We start from the raw sequence: 20,641 nt of genomic DNA on the forward strand, positions 1-20,641 counted from the left end.
TGCGTCCTATGGTCCGGTGCGTCCAATCGTGCGAAAAATACGGTAAATCAAGTCTTACTGTTTATGGATGGCAGCAACTGGCATTGAAGTATGAATATGAATATGGCTCTCTGGTAAAGGGCCTGCATGCAGAAAATCCCAATCCATGGCATTTAAAAGGAGTTTAGGTAGCAGGTTTTGGAAATCTTCTGCCCTCTCTCACTACTGTCTCACCACAATTGCTAACTCAGAATCCTAAAGTGCCTGTATGCAACCTTTGAACTTGTACTCAGTTGAGGGCTGGATAGAAGAGTGGAATGAAACTTAAGAACACAGTGGTTCACAGCTGAGTTCATCATTAAAAGGCTTGAGCAGGATGGATTTAGGATTCCATAATTATGCATGTAGCTTTTCTCAGTCTGCATGTGTTGATAGCAAACATGTTGGCATTGTGGCCATATAGTTTGGGGTCTCTTTTTATTTTAATTTCTTTCTTGTGTACTGGAAACCTTTTTGCAGCGTCTGCCATGCAGGAAACAATCAGTAAAAGCCAGCGCTATAGCAATATTAGACTATTGAAGATGAGTTGTGTGTTGGGGGTGGTCGTGCTTTATGCTTTTGTTCTCCATGTACTTATCATTGATGTGTTTACATTGCAACTCCCTGTGGAGGCGAGTGATGGCCCTAAATGTGGCTTTTGAATTTGGATGTCATGTCAAACCATAGCTTGCAAGCATGATGTAGAATCGTGGTTTTTAATTCTGGCTTGTCAGCTAATAGTAAACCATTGTATGTTTTACATTACTCAGACAAAGTGCCAAGTGATAGATAAGCTTCGCCAAACTATTGTTTGGTGAATTGAGCTGCTGAAGCTCAACTTTGGACATCTGAAGTAGTTAGTTTAAGGGCTCGTCCACACTTTGCTTGTCCTGCTCCTAGAAAGCACGGGACTGAGAGGCTTTCTGTTCCCCTGGATTACCCGCTCTTTACCACTCAATACTGCAAGTAACGTGGGTGGCACTGCGGGTTAAACCACAGAGCCTAGGACTTGCTGATCAGAAGGTCAGCAGTTCGAATCCCCACGACGGGGTGACCTCCCGTTGCTCGGTCCCTGCTCCTGCCCACCTAGCAGTTCAAAAGCATGTCAAAGTGCAAGTAGATAAATAGGTACCGCTCCGGCGGGAAGGTAAACGGCGTTTCCGTGCACCGCTCTGGTTCGCCATGCTGGCCACATGACCCGGAAGCTGTACGCCAGCTCCCTTGGCCAATAAAGCAAGATGAGCGCCACAACCCCAGAGTCGGTCACGACTGGACCTAATGGTCAGGGGTCCCTTTACCGCCCAGGGGAGAGTGCTTGGACTAGCAGAGTTGTGGATGAGCCCAAAGTCAGAAGCAGAAATTCCTTTAAAAAAATATTGGCTTGAATTATACTTGATTCAGTGTTGATGTAATTTAATAAAAGTGTGATCTCTTGTGAGACTTAGTACTGAACTTTGGATACAATATGTTCTGTGCTCAAAATTGAGGTGGTGCAGCAGAAAATCATCTTGATAATTAGGTTGTACAGCAGGGATGGCCAGTTGGCAGTCTGCTGGCCCACTCCAGTTCCTGGTGCTCTGCCAAATTTTACTACAGAGGGGTGTGGGGAGGATGGTGGTGGTGGAACTGGCTGCACCTGGACTAGCAAGGGAAAGGTTTTATAAAATATATGAGAGATTCCATACATTAATATTATAAGCCTTGTGAGTGCAATATGTCAATCAGAATTCTTGTATGTAAATGCAATGCTTGGGAGCATGTGATTCAAAGTTGGGAAGCCCAATGCTCTTAGACGGTGCCAGATTTATTATGACGCCTGCACATAATTAATTTCTGGACCACCGTTTGGACCCTGATAAAATTGTTCATCCCAGTTGTAGGGGAAGAAAATCAGGTTTAAATGCAGCTTTAAACTGGAACATGGTCTGAACACAATACTCTTAGTTGAAACTGAGTTCACAGTCCTATTAATTTCCTGGTTCCAACAGGATTTTCTTCTTTTTGACGTCTTTCTATAGAAGCAAATATAGATTGAACTATACAAGCAACTTCCTGACATATCTGATATTTTTTCTAAAGTTGAAGAACAAGTTTGACAGTGCAATCATATACATGTTTCCTTGAAATCAAGTTCAGTGAGACTTGCTCATTTGGATGGTATTCAGCAAAGTTTTACTGAAATTAAACATATTGAAATGAATGGACCTAACTTAGTCATGTTTATTAATTGTAATGGGCTTACTAACGGGCCTGTTAATCGCCATATTGGACACTACATCTTGTAAGTACGTTTAGGATTACAGTGGTACTTCTGGTTACATACTTAATTCGTTCCGGAGGTCCATTCTTAACCTGAAACTGTTCTTAACCTGAAGCACCACTTTAGCTAATGGGGCCTCCTGCTGCTGCCGCGCGGCGGCGGCACGATTTCTGTTCTCATCCTGAAGCAAAGTTCTTAACCCGAGGTACTATTTCTGGGTTAGCGGAGTCTGTAACCTGAAGTGTATGTAACCTGAAGCATATGTAACCCAAGGTACCACTGTACAGCTTAAAGCTACTTGGGAATGCTAAGACACTGTTGTATAGGTAATCAAATTAATGCTAATTTTGCCCCCCATCCCCCACTCTTTTTTGAAAGGTGGCTATCATCCAGTGAAAATTGGAGATCTTTTCAACGGTCGGTATCATGTTATCAGAAAATTAGGATGGGGACACTTCTCTACAGTCTGGCTATGCTGGGATATGCAGTAAGAAACAACAACTTTCTTCTTTTGCATGTTAGCTCTCTAAAGCAGGGGTAGCCAACCTGGTGCTCCCCAGATGTTTTAGACTACAGTTCCCACCAGCAATAACAAGTGTGGCTACTGGCCAAGGATGATAGGAATCATAGAACCATAGAATTGTAGAGTTGGAAGGGACCACAAAGGACATCTAGTCCAACCCCTTGCAATCCAGGGATATTTGCCCAGGTTGTGGCTCGAACCCACGACCCTGAGATTAAGAGTCTCATGTTTTACCAACTGAGTTATCCCATCTAGAGAGCACCAGGTTGGCTACCCCTGTTCTAAGACATGTAAATGGTGGCTTTGATTTATTTTGAATAACTAATGGGTTGGAGTCTAGCTAAGGTTATATAAATGTTTCTATTCTATCTCCTATATAAGTACCATTGTATAGGGATATTTATTCTGTCTTTGCTTTGAGTCAAATGTGTCTTTAATAACCCTTAAGAGACATTGCTCTCTAACTGTTTGAAAGATAATAATTGAGAAAAAGGTTAGCTTTATCATTCACACCTGAATATTATTGAAATTTGCCACAAATTGTTTTAAAGTTGTACTTATTCTCCAGTAGGACATTGGATGTCTGTCTTAAATAGGAAAAAAAGTATTGGCTCTGATAGCTTGTTTACTTCCTGTTTTAAAGGGGGAAAAGGTTTGTTGCAATGAAAGTTGTGAAAAGTGCTCAACATTATACAGAGACAGCCTTGGATGAAATAAAGTTACTTAAATGTGTAAGTATTATGATAACACTCCCAAGCTTAGTGACTGAGTGTAAATGAAATTGCTTGTGTGTGTGTGTTTAATTTTGTGATTCTGTAAAACAAACATAGTAAGTAAAATTGCAGTTACCATGTAATATTTTTTAGCTGCAGTATCTTTAAAAATAACTTTACAGTTTTTTTCAAACGGTAGTTTAAATTTAAGTGACTTGTTTCATTTCTTTTTTTAGGTTCGTGAAAGTGACCCTAGTGATCCAAATAAAGACATGGTTGTACAATTAATTGATGACTTCAAAATTTCTGGCATGAATGGCATACGTATCTTTTTTTTTCTTGCTGATTGCCCAGTGTCTTGATTTTAAAAGACAGGAAAACCTTTATGCTTTTTCAAGTAAAACACTAGGCTAGCAGGTAATTTTTTAAGACATTGGGTTGGCTCCAGACATAATATTCTGCAAATGGAAGGGCTTCTTCCATTCACATAGGGGATTCTTATTCAACACAGCCTTTGAACTGTAGGAAATGGGTATCTTCAATTATTTTTTATTCCAGTGAGAAGTGGGAATTGGCAAAAATCTCACCCTGCCTCATTCCTCCAGCGCTAATGGAACTTGGCTGAGTGCAAGTCTGGATCCAACCCAGAAATATTATTATTATTAGTGCATAACAGTGAAGGAAATACTGAATTTATTATATGGATATTTAGAATGAGCTGTTGTGGTAGACTTGAAAACAATATGTATTTGAGAGGTGCTTCATGTTTGATTATAAACCTGTAAGCTGTTATCTTTATGTGTGTGTGGGGGTGTTAAAAATAAATGAAGGTGTACCTGTTCTTTCTGTTGCTTTTATAGTAAGTTATCTGTATATTTTTGTTGGTTTGGATTTTTTAAAAACATATTTTAGGTTATGATCTGAACATAAGTTCAAACTCTAGGATATTTGGCTTCTTCTGACAATGTTGACTGTGAAATTCCTATTAAACAAATTTTCCTTCCGCTCTGTAAATATGGCCAACACATTATTTTAATAAATAAAAAAGTTGACTACAACCCAGAAATCTTCCGGGCTTCTCTATTTTGCTGTTGCAGTTCCATGTTAAAATTAGCTATAAAAGAGTAGACCCATTGAAGTTAATGGTCAGGTATCTGTGACCTGCTTAATTTTAGTGGGTCTCCTTTGAGAATGAGTTAGCAGGCTTACATTGATTTGGTTTTTCTGTTGAGTTCAAAATGGAATGACTGACCACTGCTAAAATATGTTCAAGGTCAGTAAAGACATAATGTAAACTGGGATTAAGGAAAAGTGGTTGGAACTGAGCATTCCCCCCCACCCCTTTCATTTCTCCAGGACAGTTCAATTTACACTAGACCATTGCCTACCATGCTCTGAAACAGAGGGTAGGGTAGAGGAGCTTGATCCCAAAATAGGCTCTGTCAAAACTGAATATGCTGATTATCTGATTCAACTGGTTTATGTATGCATAGCCCACCCATCTATGGATTGGTGAGACCATAGGAGATGCCCCAGTTGCTAGTAGAAGATGGAAACCAAAATGCTTTAAATATATTCTTGGAAAACTTTAATTACCCAAGAACAAAGGATAATGTTCTCAGTTGAAATGTGAAATATTTTCTTGTGTGGTGGGCTTGTAAGGATGGTTAGAAAGTCATTAAATTACTTACAATTTATCCTTAATTGAATCTCAGATGTCTGTATGGTTTTTGAAGTACTTGGACATCACCTTTTAAAATGGATAATTAAGTCCAACTACCAGGGCCTTCCTATCCGTTGTGTGAAAAGTATAATTCGACAGGTAAGATGTTTAATGCAACAAAGCTACAAATGTGCTAATACCAGCTAGGTTGATAGAACTACATTTTTTTTAGAAATCTCTCTAAATCTGCTATTGCATGTGATGCCTTCAATTACCTGCTTGATTAAATTGTTTAAGTCTGAACAATTTAAGTAGCAGTTGCTTTAAAATATATCCTATGTGCATTTCATCTCATCACTTAACAGCACATAGCTGAAGTGAAAAATGCTTTTTCCACAAGAAGTTAGTTGCTGAAAAAGTGCCAGTTATTTTACTAAAACATATGCCATCTGATTGAAAGAAGAAAAAGGTGTCCTAATATTTTTATTAAGAATATTTTAGTCATAGTTTATGTGCATAATCCAACAAAGGGTTATAGCTAACAAGGCCAGTGGTCTGGGATGATGGGAACTGAAGTTCTGTGAACTAGATTAGTCATTTCTCTCCCCAAGTATGTACCGTATTTTTCGCTCTATAAGACGCACCAGACCACAAGACACACCTAGTTTTTGGAGGAGGAAATCAAGAAAAAAATTATTCTGAATCTCAGAAGCCAGAACAGCAAGAGGGATCGCTGCGCAGTGAAAGCAGCAATCCCTCTTGCTGTTCTGGCTTTTGGGATAGCTGCGCAGCCTGCATTCGCTCCATAAGACGCACACACATTTCCCCTTACTTTTTAGGAGGGAAAAAGTGAGTCTTATAGAGCAAAAAATACGGTATATATTTTAAAGTGATGTCCAAATGTAGCCTTTTGAGTTCTTGTGACGCAATGAGTGGAGGAAACTTTCATTGTAATGAAATTATTCTTCCTTTTATTGGTTTGCAAACCAGGTACTGCAGGGTCTAGATTACCTCCACAGCAAGTGCAAGATCATCCATACAGACATCAAGCCAGAGAACATCTTGATGTGTGTGGATGACACCTATGTGCGTCGAATGGCTGCGGAGGCAACAGAGTGGCAGAAAGCAGGGGCTCCTCCTCCTTCTGGCTCTGCAGGTACGGCCGTACTTTTAAACGCTCAGTAAGTAAAAACAGATCGCATACTTGCCGCAGCAACATTTAATTAGTTTTAGTTAATGGAAATAGTAAATTTAAACGTGGTTAATTTTAATGTTTAAGAATGTTATTAGCATATGAATAATGTATAAGAAGTGTTCATTTTAATGTAGCAAAACAATCCGAGTGCTGCAATTCTTCATATACTTCTGCATTTTTGGTAGGCAGAAAAACCGTAATTACAAGCTTTATTTATACTGGTTTCCTGCTGTTAATGCAACATTCATATGAGCTAACGTGAACATTTCCCCAGTTTCAAGTTTTAAACTGTGTTTTAGGTGTGCACTTTTATATAGTGAAACATTTTTAAAGACATTGCCTTCTGTATCCCACTTCCTCACACATGAAGGGGATTTCTTATATGTGCAGAGAGCGATATGTGCATCTATATATATATCTATATATATCTATATATACTTTCGTAGATTTTCACGGGTACAGGAATGCAGGTTTTGGTGTCCTCGGGTGTCTTCCCGTGTAAAAGTTGGGGTGTCTAGGCGACGTTTCGACGAGGTCTCACTCGTCATCTTCAGGCTGGTGCTTTCGGCTTCTTGTTACTGGAACAGAGCGGGATCTCAATGTTTGAGTTCCTATAAATACTGTAGAGGGGGTGTGGTGTCTAGCCTCCAATGTTCTGGGCAGAGAGGAAGTTCCCAGGCTAGTGTGCCTTTTCTTCTTTTGTTCCTTAATTACTTGAGAGATACCTTGAGTGATTTCTTGAGTGATATCCTGAGTACCACTTAGGTGGGTCATTAGGTGTGGATTAGTTGCTAAAGTCTTTGTGTCTTGACCTCTTGAACTTTGTGAAGAGTTTTCCTGAGAAGATGGCTGTATTGCACTTAGTTGTGCTTTGGCTTGGCTTCGTGTATGGGGGCGAGCTGTGGTTTTGTGGCTTGTGTCAGCCAGATCTGTGTAGGGATTGCAGGGGGGTGCAGCATCCGGAGGTGCCACCATGGATTGGCTACTGGATGGTGTCAGTAATTCATCTGTGGAGAGGGTCTGGGTTTGGGTCTGGTGTGGTTGATTGGTGTTGGCGTTCTGTGTGCCTCTGGATCTGGTGTCAGTTTTTGTGGAGAGGGCTAATTTCCAGATGTCTGGCAAGCGGGATGTGTCGTCACGCTTGTTCATGTTGTGAGGGTGTTTCTCTATCTCGATGGCTTCCATGATTATTCTCTTGTGGTGATGTTCCGTGTTAAAGAGCAATTTGGAATCTGCAAAATTAATTTCGTGTCCTGTTTCTTTCATGTGTTGGAAAAGAGAGAAGAAAAAACTTCCTCTCTTTTCCAACACATGAAAGAAACAGGACACGAAATTAATTTTGCAGATTCCAAATTGCTCTTTAACACGGAACATCACCACAAGAGAATAATCATGGAAGCCATCGAGATAGAGAAACACCCTCACAACATGAACAAGCGTGACGACACATCCCGCTTGCCAGACATCTGGAAATTAGCCCTCTCCACAAAAACTGACACCAGATCCAGAGGCACACAGAACGCCAACACCAATCAACCACACCAGACCCAAACCCAGACCCTCTCCACAGATGAATTACTGACACCATCCAGTAGCCAATCCATGGTGGCACCTCCGGATGCTGCACCCCCCTGCAATCCCTACACAGATCTGGCTGACACAAGCCACAAAACCACAGCTCGCCCCCATACACGAAGCCAAGCCAAAGCACAACTAAGTGCAATACAGCCATCTTCTCAGGAAAACTCTTCACAAAGTTCAAGAGGTCAAGACACAAAGACTTTAGCAACTAATCCACACCTAATGACCCACCTAAGTGGTACTCAGGATATCACTCAAGAAATCACTCAAGGTATCTCTCAAGTAATTAAGGAACAAAAGAAGAAAAGGCACACTAGCCTGGGAACTTCCTCTCTGCCCAGAACATTGGAGGCTAGACACCACACCCCCTCTACAGTATTTATAGGAACTCAAACATTGAGATCCCGCTCTGTTCCAGTAACAAGAAGCCGAAAGCACCAGCCTGAAGATGACGAGTGAGACCTCGTCGAAACGTCGCCTAGACACCCCAACTTTTACACGGGAAGACACCCGAGGACACCAAAACCTGCATCTATATATACCTATCTATATCTATATCTATGGCTACATGCAAATGAGACACCAAATAGGTCCCTTAGATTTCATTGCCTTTGAGCTGTGAAACTGGGTTCAGTCCTGTCAGAAACGCATGAAGTCTTAATTAAATAAGCTGAACAAGCTGTACTGGTTTTCTTACTATTTTGTGTATTATTCAGGACATCAGTCAGTTACACTTTAAAAAGGAGAAGCAATTTGTCAGTTTGTCAGTGCCACCTTGCAATGGCCATCTCATACTGTGCACCGTATTAACTCCTCACACTTAATACATTATAATGTATCACATGGAGGTGGTAGTCTCTCAGAAAAGGCACACATTCTGTAACATCTAAGTGTCATGTCAGGGTGTGTGCAGCCCTTTAATGTCTACTGGTAGCGCTGTGGTCTAAACCACAGAGCTTTGGGCTTGCTGATCGGAAGGCCGGTGGTTTGAAGCCCCGCGACAGGGTGAGCTCCTGTTGCTCAGTCCCTGCTCCTGCCAACCTAGCAGTTTGAAAGCACGTCAAAGTGCAAGTAGATAAATACGTACCGCTCCTGCAGGAAGGTAAACGGCATTTCCACGCGCTGCTTTGGTTCGCCAGAAGTGGCTTAGTCATGCTGGCCACATGACCTGGAAGCTGTACGCCGATGAGCAACACAACCCCAGAGTCGTCCGCGACTGGAACTACCGTCAGGGGTCCCTTTACCTTTACTACTTATTTACTAAACTGAAGCCCCCAAAATTTAGCTTTGACTGGTTTGTAAGTGGAATATTTTAATAATACAGTGGTACCTCAGGTTATGTATCCCTCTGGATATGTAATCTTCAGGTTGCAAATGCAGCAAACCCAGAAGTGTATACTTCCAGGTTTTGCCACATGTGCAGATGCGATCTGCGCACTGCGTGCACGTTCAGAAGGGCGCCTCTGTTTACAGACTTTTTGGGATACAGAGGGCCTCTGGAACGGATCCCGTCCATAACCAGAGGTACCACTGTGCATTGTTTCCATGTTTCTTTTAAGTGGTCTTTGGTAGTATTAGAGTCTTAAAAAGTTTTTATAGTCTGTATCAGTAAAATGGATGAACTAGGAACTGGATTAAAGGTAAAGGTAAAGGTACCCCTGCCCGTACGGGCCAGTCTTGACAGACTCTGGGGTTGTGCGCCCATCTCACTTAAGAGGCCAGGGGCCAGCGCCGTCCGGAGACACTTCCGGGTCACGTGGCCAGCGTGACAAAGCTGCATCTGGCGAGCCAGAGCCGCACACGGAAACGCCGTTTACCTTCCCGCTGGTAAGCGGTCCCTATTTATCTACTTGCACCCGGAGGTGCTTTCGAACTGCTAGGTTGGCAGGCGCTGGGACCGAGCAGCGGGAGCGCACCCCGCCGCAGGGATTCGAACCGCCGACCTTTCGATCGGCAAGTCCTAGGCGCTGAGGCTTTAACCCACAGCGCCACCTGCGTCCCTAGGAACTGGATTACTTACAAGCAAATAATTGAACATTGTAAGGTTGGAAAAGATTAATATTTCAATATTTTTCATCTTTTGTTAGTTCATGATGAAGAACTTTCTTAGGGCTTAAAACCTAAAACCCATTCACTGGCCATATCAAGGTTGTAGAGTCTCATATAAATTGTGCAGATTTTTCTTCTTCCTCTCCTCCTCCTCCTCCTCCTCCTCTAGACACTTTAGGTTGGATAAAGATGATCTAAGGTTGTACCTGTCCATCAGCCTCTCCTTAGAAGATGTTTCTGATTATTGCACAGAATTTACACATATCACTTCATAAATTTGACTCTTAAGTGTTTTGTTTCTTTCCTCTTTTATTTTCTTTTTTAGTGAGTACTGCGCCTCAGCAAAAACCCGTAAGTAGTCTTGTCTTATTCTTCTTGAGTATTCAGGTTTCCTGTTTAAAGAGTTGAAAGTTAAAATTGTTAGCATTTTAAATTTCATCCATGATCCTTATTTAACTACAGTTTTGGTTTATAAATAGGATCTTTTGTCTAAATTAATCTTGCATTACCTTTTCCTCCTGCATAACTGGGAGGAGGAGTTCTGAAGCGTTCTTGTTTGCTTTTTCTTAACCATTCCATCCAAACTGACAAACTAAGGAAGACTTTAATTAGGGTTAGTTTCAAAGAAGCCAAGTTCAAACCATGGTTTCTAAACCTCACTTGTTTAAGCTATAACCATAGTTTATTTTAATGATAAAATAAAGTACAGTCGTCACCTGCCTCACTTCATTTAGTGGGGGTACCTAGCAAAGGGCCCCTGAAAGTGAACTTTCGGGACTGGGCAGGGAGGCCAGTTATTTAGCAAGATACTACTTTAAAATCTTTATAAGTGTTTTACATGCTATAAACTTTTCATTGGGGGTTTAAAGGATAATCCTAGCACATTTAATTGCACCCAACAACTAACTTGTCTAGTGCAGATGGCAATATGTTCCATTTGTAGCCTAAAAGATAGGTATGCTGTGCTTGCAGTGGTTTATATAGTGAGAAATAATGGGGCCTCTCTATTCAGCTTGTATATCTTATGTCAGCAAAGCAATTATAGCTTGAGGCTACTTCATCCTCTGAATTGCCTCTTGAGTTTCAATTTTATAGAAAGTCAGTTGTGCAATACTATGCATTAGTGTTCTCAGTTCACAGATGCTAGACTTTTTATAGGGTAACCTAACCTTCACATTGGATGGCTGTAAGGATCAATAAATGGTAATTAGCTATGTTAAATTTCTTAGATTGGAAAAATATCTAAAAACAAAAAGAAGAAATTGAAAAAAAAGCAAAAGAGACAGGCTGAGCTACTAGAAAAGCGCTTGCAGGAAATAGAGGAACTGGAGCGAGAAGCCGAAAGAAAAAAAATAGAAGAAAATGTAACATCTACTGTATCGTGCAATGAGCAAGAGGATGAATACCACCCAGAAGTCAAGCTAAAAACTGTTGAGTTAGAGGAGGTAGCAGATGAAGAACTTGGGAATGAGGATGGTAAGTGTTGGGTCTTCTTAAATTTTGATATAAAAGATGCAGTGTGTCTAGAGATGCTGTTGCAACGATGCTCTGAGCACCATCTGTTTTGTAGGCTGCCATCGGTCAGAGCCAAAGAACCATGAAACTCATTCCATGAGCTGCAAAAGGCTTTGCATGTCTTTTCTGCAAAGAGCAGATCCCCAATTCCATGCTGCAAGTAGAGAATGCTTTTTGATACGGAGGGCGTAAGGAACATGGAAATCAATAAGTGCCATTACTATTATTGTGCACCACCGGCTTAGCACACTAAGTTTTGTTCAGAGTGGTGCCAAAACAAAATGCTGAAGAGACATCTTTGTTGGAGAAGGCAATTGTAGAAGTAACCAGCCATTGATATAAAAAAGTTTTTCCCAAGGTAATAGCATCCCTCCAGGCAAAAGCTATAGAAGACTATCTGCTCTACTTATATAAGCATAAATTTATGCAGTCCTTTATTTTGCCTTTGCTAACTCAGATGAAATAGTATTGTTACATAACATGTACTGAAACTGAAAATTCAAATGATACTTCATAATACTTACCCCACTTGGTTTTAAGAGGTCATAATTTTCTGAGAGAAAGTGTAATCTAGTCTTTATATATTTTAATCCCTAAGGTGAAACGGAAGATCAGGATGAAAAGGAAGATACAGAAAAAGAAAACACAGAGAAAGACGATGATGTTGAACAAGAACTTGTCAACTCAGAATCTGCAGATCCCACTTGGATAGAATCCCCCAAAACAAATGGCCACGTTATAAATGGTCCTTTCTTGCTGGAAGAACAGATTGAAGATGAAGATGATGAAGAGGAGGAATGCCCAAATACTGAGCAATATAATCTTGATGAGCCAAATGCAAAAAATGATTACAGCTATAGTAGCTCCTACGAACAATTTAATGGTGAATTGCCAAATGGACGTCATAAAATTTCTGAGTCGCAGTATTCTGAATTCTCGGCTTCCGTATTCTCTGGAGCTTTAGATTCTGTAGCTTGTGGTTCAGCTGTTTCTGAAGAATCAGCTGTAACTGAAAGAGACGGAAGTACTCCATCACATGATAGGAGCAGGACGGTTTCAGCATCCAGTACTGGAGACTTGCCAAAAAGTAAGTGTTTTGGTTTCAGAAATTTGTGACCATTTATCTAAAGCGTACCCATTTTTAATTTTTGCGTTGCTGTACTTGGCAGATATTTATTCACTGTAAAATGAGAGGGAGAGGGTAGAAAACATGTGGTCTTAAAAATATTTCTGTGTGCATATTGTTGAACTTTGCATTACATAACTGTTCTTTTGCCATTTTTAGAAGTGAGTTGCTCTCTTATTAGCACAGCACTGCTTGTTAAGCCTGGGAGCCACAAAACCATTTGTTTCCTTTGTACCTGGCCTGCCTTTTGGGCTTGTATTTCTTAAACAACCTACCAAGTCATGTGGCAAATAGTGGAGGGGGCATCGAGAATCAGTGACATGATGTGAGGGCCTGCTGTGGAAATAATAAAGAAGTAAACGAATTTCACTGGGCTTTTCCAAGCTCTTGGGCATGCCTAAAGTAGCTCTTTGTTTGGATCCCATCTTAGCGTTTGAGAAATATGTCAGACAATAAGCTTTGCTTGTGCTGGTCTCCCATGATGTTAATTGATTTTGCTGCTTTGCAGGCTCTTCTAAGGCAAGGTTTTGTTGTTTTGAGAGTCCCCTCTTTTACCACTGGAAAAATATGCCATCTTTAATTCTGGTTCACAGCTATTTTAAGACAAGGATATGCATTTTAGGCTGTTTATTTATTTTCTCCTTGTTGTTTATTTCTGTCCTAATGTCCTGACAAGTTTCGCCAGTGTTAGATATTGGAACCATGCTAAAGAAACAGTATTTAAAAAAAAATAATAATTAAAAATTGGAGGCAGTAAAGCGAGCATTGCTGGGCAACAGAAGTGGTCAGATGTGGACGTCGGAACCCTTATTGGAAACATACAGTTATCTATGAACCTTGATTTCCAAAAAGAGGTCCTATTCAAAAAAATACCTGATATGCTGAGAAGCAGGATGTTTGCCAGATTACCAGACAATCCCAGCAGAAGGCTAAGAATCTTTGAATGAAATATCAAGCTGTGCAGCACAACAAGACACTCCAGGAATTTCCAAAAGGCTTGCCTTATGATTTGCACGCTATTCTGGATGTAAGTGCTTATGTGGTTGCTTTTTTGGGCATAGGAGGAAATAATTTTTTGTGTCCCTCCACTCCTACAGAGAATTCAGAGCCACGAATCCAGTCCCAAAGCTTGAAAAAGAGTTCTGGACACAGGGAAGTCCATATGCTTAATTTGCAACCTCAGTGCTTGACAGTTATAGTCTTCCTAGCAAAGAGTATCCTTAGCTGCACCTTGATGCTTCATGCTGGATGGATAATGTCCCCACTTTTTAAATACTCACTTCCAGTCTACAATTACAAAATAAAAGGATTCAAAGTAGTGAAAACATTGTAAGAAACATAAACACTTGTTCCAGTGATTTAAAAAGGCAGCCAGTGTGCCTACCGTTGAGCCCTACATTTATCTAGTACTCGGGACAAGGATGTACATTTGTCTGCTAATATCCCTATAATTGACCCTGACACAGATAAATGAGCAACATAGTCCTCGATAATCAAGCCAGCCTAATCCCAAGCATTGACTCAAATCTGCACTCCAGCAGGAAATCTAGGTAAGATCTTGTTTTTCAACAATTTCAGTTCCTCTTTGGTAGTGTTATACTTTTTGAAGGCTAGGGTTTTTGACTGGGAAGGGGATTTCATTGGGGAAGTGGAGATGTTGCTAAAACGATTGCTTGGGGAGCTATTAAATATTCCCCCCTCAGAGTTTGAATAAACGTAATGAGTACCACTCTGAATAAGAGACAATAGAGCTGTTTTCTGTGGCCAGAGCTGGGATGAATTTACCTTTGAGCTTTGTTAGTCATGTAGGAGCGCTCTTGAATGTGTGCTGTGCTTTGTTTAAAAATAATTGGGCTGGAAAAGGATGGTGGGGGAAGAAGAATGCTTTAAAGATGTCTCAATAACTATCTTCATTACATCTAACACATGCCGTTTTCCATTTTCTTTTCCCTCCTACATGGTTCAACAGGTTGTTCAAAGGATATTAGTTGTATGTAAAAAAGAGGAGCCTGGGCTGGCATGAGAACTGCAGTGAGCTAGCTAGGAACTGACAGAAGTCCTCTACCATGGAATAAACAAGTTTCACTAGCAACCCAAGAAGGAGTGTTGAGAACCGTTGGTCAAACAAAGGAAGAGAATAAAAGTAGAAGGAGACCTGGAACATGAATGAATGAATGAAGCAGCAATGTTTAAGGACCTGGGGACTTGGTTTACATTCCACCAATCTTTCTTGGATCAGATATAGAGGTCTGTGGCAAAGTACCTCCCTGCGCTTTGCAGCTTTAATTTTGGAGATGTGAGGAATGGATAGCCCTAATGAGAACACTAGTCACTCCATGTCTCCATATTCTTGTACAGCTGAGCCTCTTCGTGGGATTGAAACTGCTCTAGTAGCCCAGATCATAGTGTTGCACCACTGCTTTCATAATCGGCATCCCCGAAAAAGAAATTAAGGATACTTGGTGAAATACAAGAAGCCGGAAGAAAAGGGTGGCATGGTCTTCAACAGTTGTGCATTTCATTCATTCAAAACACTTGAAGAATTATAAACTCCAGCTTTGTAAGCCACTGTTGCCTCAAATCAGCACGGTGCTAATGGAGGGCATATCATCAAGTGCATTTGTACTGCAACTTCATATTTATGTGTTTGTTAATGTGAGCTTAGCAGATATCCCAAATTAATAAGGTGTTTTTTTAAAAAACAATGGTTGGAATTTGCAAAAAGTGCATAATATGTGGTCTTTGTTTGGACTTTGTATAACCTGATGGTAAAAGGGAAGCTATTCAGAATCTTGTCTTGAGCATGAAACTTGTTTTTATTCAAGTGACTGACACTTTAAAGAAAGATGAGATAGCCAGTAATACATGTAATGGCTTTGGTTTAGAGTGCTGTCGTCATTGTCATGCATTCTCAGCCAGGAGACAGAGATGGAGATGGGTTCTTTAGAACCCGTTCTATCAACTGTGGTATGGAAGTGAGAGCCGCCTGTAGACAACAATGGAAAAATATAGGAAAACCCAGACATACGAGATAGCAGCATAGAGACCAGTTCGTGCATTTTCTAACTGGAGTCCTATAACATATAAAAATGTGGTTTTAAAAGTGCTCAAATATTTTAAATTGCAGCACAGCTGCATGCAATTCAATGGAGCACAAAGTTTCTGCAGGCAGGTTAGGTACTGGAGTTGGACTGAAAGTGTAGATTATTATTTGCTGTTACTTCAGAGATGTTTTGTACGGGAGATTTTGGGCTGCAAGGTCAAATTAGCTTCAAATGCAATGGAATAGATTGTTGAAAGCTACTCTTTCACCCACAGCACTTGTCCCAATTTGTAATATGGAGATTAGGGATTTTGGGAGAAGGAAGTTTTCATACAATTTTTGTGACACATCTGTAAAACTGATCCGCTGGTAATTTTTAGGATTATTTTTACTGTTGTTGTTTTTAAAATCGGGCAAATAATATTCAAGTTCATACCTTTTGATATTAAACTTGTGTTCTTAATTACTGTAAACACTTGGGCCAGAATAGGGCCCTACCAGTGCACAAAATTTTGGTACAGCTCTGGTGATAGTTAAGCCTATGATAAGCACACTATCTGTTGTTGATAATGAGATAAAGGATTGTGTTTGCATTTGCTAGGCAATTTTCAGAATGTTTATAATTTCACCAAATTTAGAGGATATCTCATGAGGCGAGGAAAAGAAAAAAAAGAGAGGGGAGAGAAGGAATTTGCCTTATCAAGCATCTAACCCAGCCTTTCTCAACCTTGGGTCCCTAGATGTTGTTGGATTACAACTCCCATTATTCCTAGCCAGCATAGCCAGTGGTCAGGGATGATGGGAGTTGTAGTTCCAGAAATCTGGGGACCTGAGGTTGATAAAGGCAGCTCTAACTACTTATGGTCAAGATACTAGAACAGGAGATTGGGACTGGGAGATGCACCATGGAGTTTAAAACTCCCTTCCTTTGCCAGGATTGAAGAAGGACATAAACGAGAAAGCATACCCCCCCCAATTGTCCAGAAACCCACCCACCCCTCTATATAGTAGTAAATGCATTCAGATTTAGGACTGGCAGCCTGGTAGGATCAGTCTTCATTATGAATAGTTTTGTATGAATAGCTGATAACTGGGGAGGTTTTAGAGCTTGTTTGGATTTTGTCTTAACAAGCTTTGCTTGAAAGGTGTATGTGGGCGTTGACAGTAGCTGAAAGTTTGTGAATAATGATTACACACATGTGTGGGTGTGGAATGTAGTCGGGTTTTGCAGCCACTGATTATAATTGTCAGTGAGCAAACAGATTCTGAAAATAGATATTGTCAGATTGATGAATTATGAGAATTAGAATAATCAGGAACAGTTGATCTAGTGTTAGGTGATAGAAGAATCCCACTCAGAAGTAGTTGCTCATCAAGGGTAAGACAGATCAACATTGTAAGTTCATAAATTTAAAACTCAAGTTTTGTTCAGGGACCAGGGATCACCACTCCAGGGATCACCAGATTCTCCTTGGCTAAGATGATCAGAAACTAAAGTTCTCTTTCTATAAGCTCCATTCCAAGCTATTACATTCTCCTTAAGAGTTTTGCCCCAGTTGCTCAATAATTTTACTGAGAGGAGCACCTGCATGGTAAGGGCCTGACAGAGGTCCCATGCATCTCTTGGGTTACCAGTTGGTTATCCGAAACTTAGATGGCAAAGAGAAAGGAAAAACAAATAAATCCTTCTCACTCTAGTCTTCTTTGTATATTGCCTTAATTTGCACACAATGTAGTTATTAAACAGTTGCTTGGTTCTATATGTGAACTGCTCAGTATCTTAACTATGGTTTGCTTACTGCCAACAAACTATGATCTGAAGCCATTGTTTGCTGTTGGCTTACAAACATTGGCTTGTTTGAACTATGGCTTGGTGATATGTGTGAACTTTACTTACCCATGGTTTGTTTGGCCATCCTCTTCCAGAAGCTAACCAAGCTAGAGATACATGAGGCAAGAGCAGCTTGAAAATGAATCAAACTTTGAAGAAGCAAGCCATAGTTCGCTTGATTGTCTAAGGGACAACTTGTGATTAACTGCTGGTTTGTTGAACAAACTGTGACTTAACATTACATGTGACCCAGGCTAATGTCTACTATACTGAATGACAACAGCTTTCCAGCATTTCAGATATAACAAGTCTTTGCCAGTTTTACCTGGAGATGCCAGAGATTGTACCTGGGACCTTTTGCATGCAAATGACGTGCTCTACCACCTATTGATTCAGTATTACCTTCTCTCTTCTGGATTCCTAAAATATCAGGAGTTGCAAAAAGTTTTTTTTCTGCTTCAGGGTGTCTTTTAATTCCATGGATACTTCAGAAATATGAAACACGCGGGGCTTAACTTTTGTCCTTGCAGTAATCATTTAAAGCTGACAAGTTGCAGAGCAAGATGAACGTGTCGTATCTTGTACAAGATATTGCTTGCCCCTAAATCAATTTGTACACTGTGCTGTGCTGCAGCAGACTTTCAGGATACTAGTGTGCTATACCTGTGACTAACACCTGATTTTTGCTTAATAAATTTTCCCTTGAATGCTGTGTGTTGGTTTACTTTGTAAGGGGGGTGGAACAGTGTGAAATGATAAGCAATATAAGTGTTGTCAGAAGAGGATATTCTAGGCAAGTTTTCATTCTGCCAAATTACAGTGGTACCTCGGGTTACATATGCTTCAGGTTACATACCCTTCAGGTTACACACTCCACTAAGCCAGAAATAGTGCTTCAGGTTAAGAACTTTGCTTCAGGATAAGAATAGAAATCGGGCTCTGGCGGCGCGGCGGCAGCAGGAGGCCCCATTAGCTAAAGTGGTGCTTCAGGTTAAGAACAGTTTCAGGTTAAGTATGGACCTCCGGAACGAATTAAGTACTTAACCCGAGGTATCACTGTATATACGTTACTAGCCATTTTGAAAGTGTCTTTAATATTATAATGTATAACAAGTTACCACCCTGTGTAAGTATGGGATTTAAACAGTGAAATTCTCCTTTGTACAGGCATAATTAGCTGAAGATATTGATGGCAAGTGGGATAGAGCTTCATGGCTATTTTCCACTTAATAGCATAAATTGCCAGGCTTTGCTGTACCTTAAGAGGCCCAGTAGAATCACATTAAGGTGGAAACTGAGTTACATGCCATTGATACTAACTCTTGCTACTTCTTTGCTTGTAATAGCAAAAACCCGTGCTGCCGACTTACTGGTGAATCCTCTGGATCCAAGAAATGCAGATAAAATTAGAGTTAAAATTGCTGACCTGGGCAATGCTTGCTGGGTGGTAAGTATAACATATTTTGTGTGTCTTAAGACTTTGCTCTTTGGTCTACCACCTACATGCTAACGTTTCCTTACCACTGCTGTCTTTTCCCTTTTAGCATAAACACTTCACAGAAGATATCCAGACACGGCAGTACAGATCAATAGAGGTTTTAATAGGAGCAGGTTACAGCACACCGGCTGATATCTGGAGTACGGCATGCATGGTAAGAACGAGATTGCAGTGCCTCATTGCTACGCTGCTCATTTGAAAATACAGCGAGATTATTCGGATTTCTGACCAAGTTGTTAAATGGAAAAGACACGATGGTAATAGCTCAAGTGATTATAATTGTGAATTGCTGACTGGTTATGTTCTGAAGCATTGGCCTGGATCTAAAGAGCTACTTAAGGTGTGCCCAGCTGAATATTTCAAATGTCTGCTGTGCAGCGGATTCCCCTGCCCACATGACAAATGACATTTGAAACCCCTCTTCCATTTTTGCTTGGTTTATGCTGCAAAGTGTCAAGTCCACAGATGGTGCTTTATAAATAATTACATTGGCTTGCAATGCAATAGCATTATATTGGAGTGTAAGCTTAGATTTTCAAAGCTAAATGTATAAATTAAACTGCAATTTGTTTGGTTCAGAATGATTCATAAATTGTATTTCATGTATTGTTCTGTTCCCAGTGATTTCAGTGTCACCTATAACAAATGTAGGGTTGCAGCTAAAATTATGTAAGTGGATTTGTTACCATATCTGTGTTTCCCAATGTAATGTTGGGTACGCAAATAAGTGCAGTTGTGCTAAGTCAGGCTGGACAGATCTAGGAGTAGACTTAAGGCCTTCCATTTATGTTAGGCCTTACCTGCATAAATTTTGTTTCTTATTCACAAGTGGCTGTTGAATTTATTTCGTCTCCTTGCATGGGATCCAACAATCTATGTAAATATGCAGTGAGAAATGCAAAGGGACAAACTCTTGTGCCCACCGTCTGCTGCAGAACAAAAAGATGTGTTGTGAGTTGGACGTAGGGCAGATATAGACACAATGGCTAACCTTTGCTCACGGAGTGGAATCAGGCTATAGTCTCCCTCTCTTCTGAAGTGTGCTGCGTCACTGTGAAGAGACCCGATGCTCTGAAAGCTTCTCTTTTGACAGGGTTCTTCACAATAGCCGAAGAGTCAGCACATCTGTCCACAGACCCTCAAACTCTTCTGTTTACCACAGTGTTGCCCTGTGCTGTGATATAGATGCCAATTTTTGTGCAAAGTCGGAGCCATGTTATCCATATAGCACACTAGATTTTTGTGAATGGTTGCGTTGCCATTGAAAATGCCTAGATGGAGATTTGTGGCAAGCATTGCTTAGTTTTTCCTAGTTCATTTCTCACCCTCTTAAGAAGGAACATGGTTTACCTGAATGGGCCCCGGTTACAAAAACCTGTTCGGTAACTGGGAATGCACGTAAGATTGGTTTGCCATGATACATGTGCAGACTTGGATCTCTTCTGCTGTTTCTACTCTGGACGTGTGGTATGCGCCTTGTGGATGTTACTGAGAGCACCTGTCTGCTTAGTGGTCAAAGCAGAGGCCATCGATCTTTCCCCACCCTGTGGGGAAGGAATATAATGGCAACCGCTGTGACAAAAAAGCAGAATTGGGCTGAATGTGTCAGAAACTACACTGTCATTG

At 40.6% G+C, this 20,641-nt stretch overlaps 2 protein-coding genes across 13 annotated transcripts in view; both read left to right on the forward strand.

Annotated features, from left to right (window-relative positions):
• BCAP29 (B cell receptor associated protein 29) overlaps positions 1–20,641 on the forward strand; it is a 920,634-nt gene that overhangs the window by 786,421 nt on the left and 113,572 nt on the right. The gene's annotated exons all lie outside the window — the stretch shown is intronic.
• Positions 1–20,641, forward strand: part of SRPK2 (SRSF protein kinase 2) — a 101,937-nt gene that overhangs the window by 70,088 nt on the left and 11,208 nt on the right. For all 12 annotated transcript variants that reach the window (XM_083701458.1, XM_083701463.1, XM_083701459.1 and 9 more), the window contains 10 exons: positions 2,657–2,765; positions 3,445–3,532; positions 3,751–3,838; positions 5,230–5,336; positions 6,168–6,333; positions 10,328–10,353; positions 11,232–11,478; positions 12,116–12,604; positions 18,864–18,964; positions 19,062–19,169. In XM_083701458.1, coding sequence (XP_083557584.1) covers positions 2,657–2,765; positions 3,445–3,532; positions 3,751–3,838; positions 5,230–5,336; positions 6,168–6,333; positions 10,328–10,353; positions 11,232–11,478; positions 12,116–12,604; positions 18,864–18,964; positions 19,062–19,169 — 1,529 coding nt within the window. The remainder of the gene's footprint in view (positions 1–2,656; positions 2,766–3,444; positions 3,533–3,750; positions 3,839–5,229; positions 5,337–6,167; positions 6,334–10,327; positions 10,354–11,231; positions 11,479–12,115; positions 12,605–18,863; positions 18,965–19,061; positions 19,170–20,641) is intronic.

This window comes from Podarcis gaigeae (assembly GCF_964106915.1).
Source record: "Podarcis gaigeae genome assembly, chromosome: 10".
Lineage (NCBI taxonomy): Eukaryota > Metazoa > Chordata > Lepidosauria > Squamata > Lacertidae > Podarcis > Podarcis gaigeae.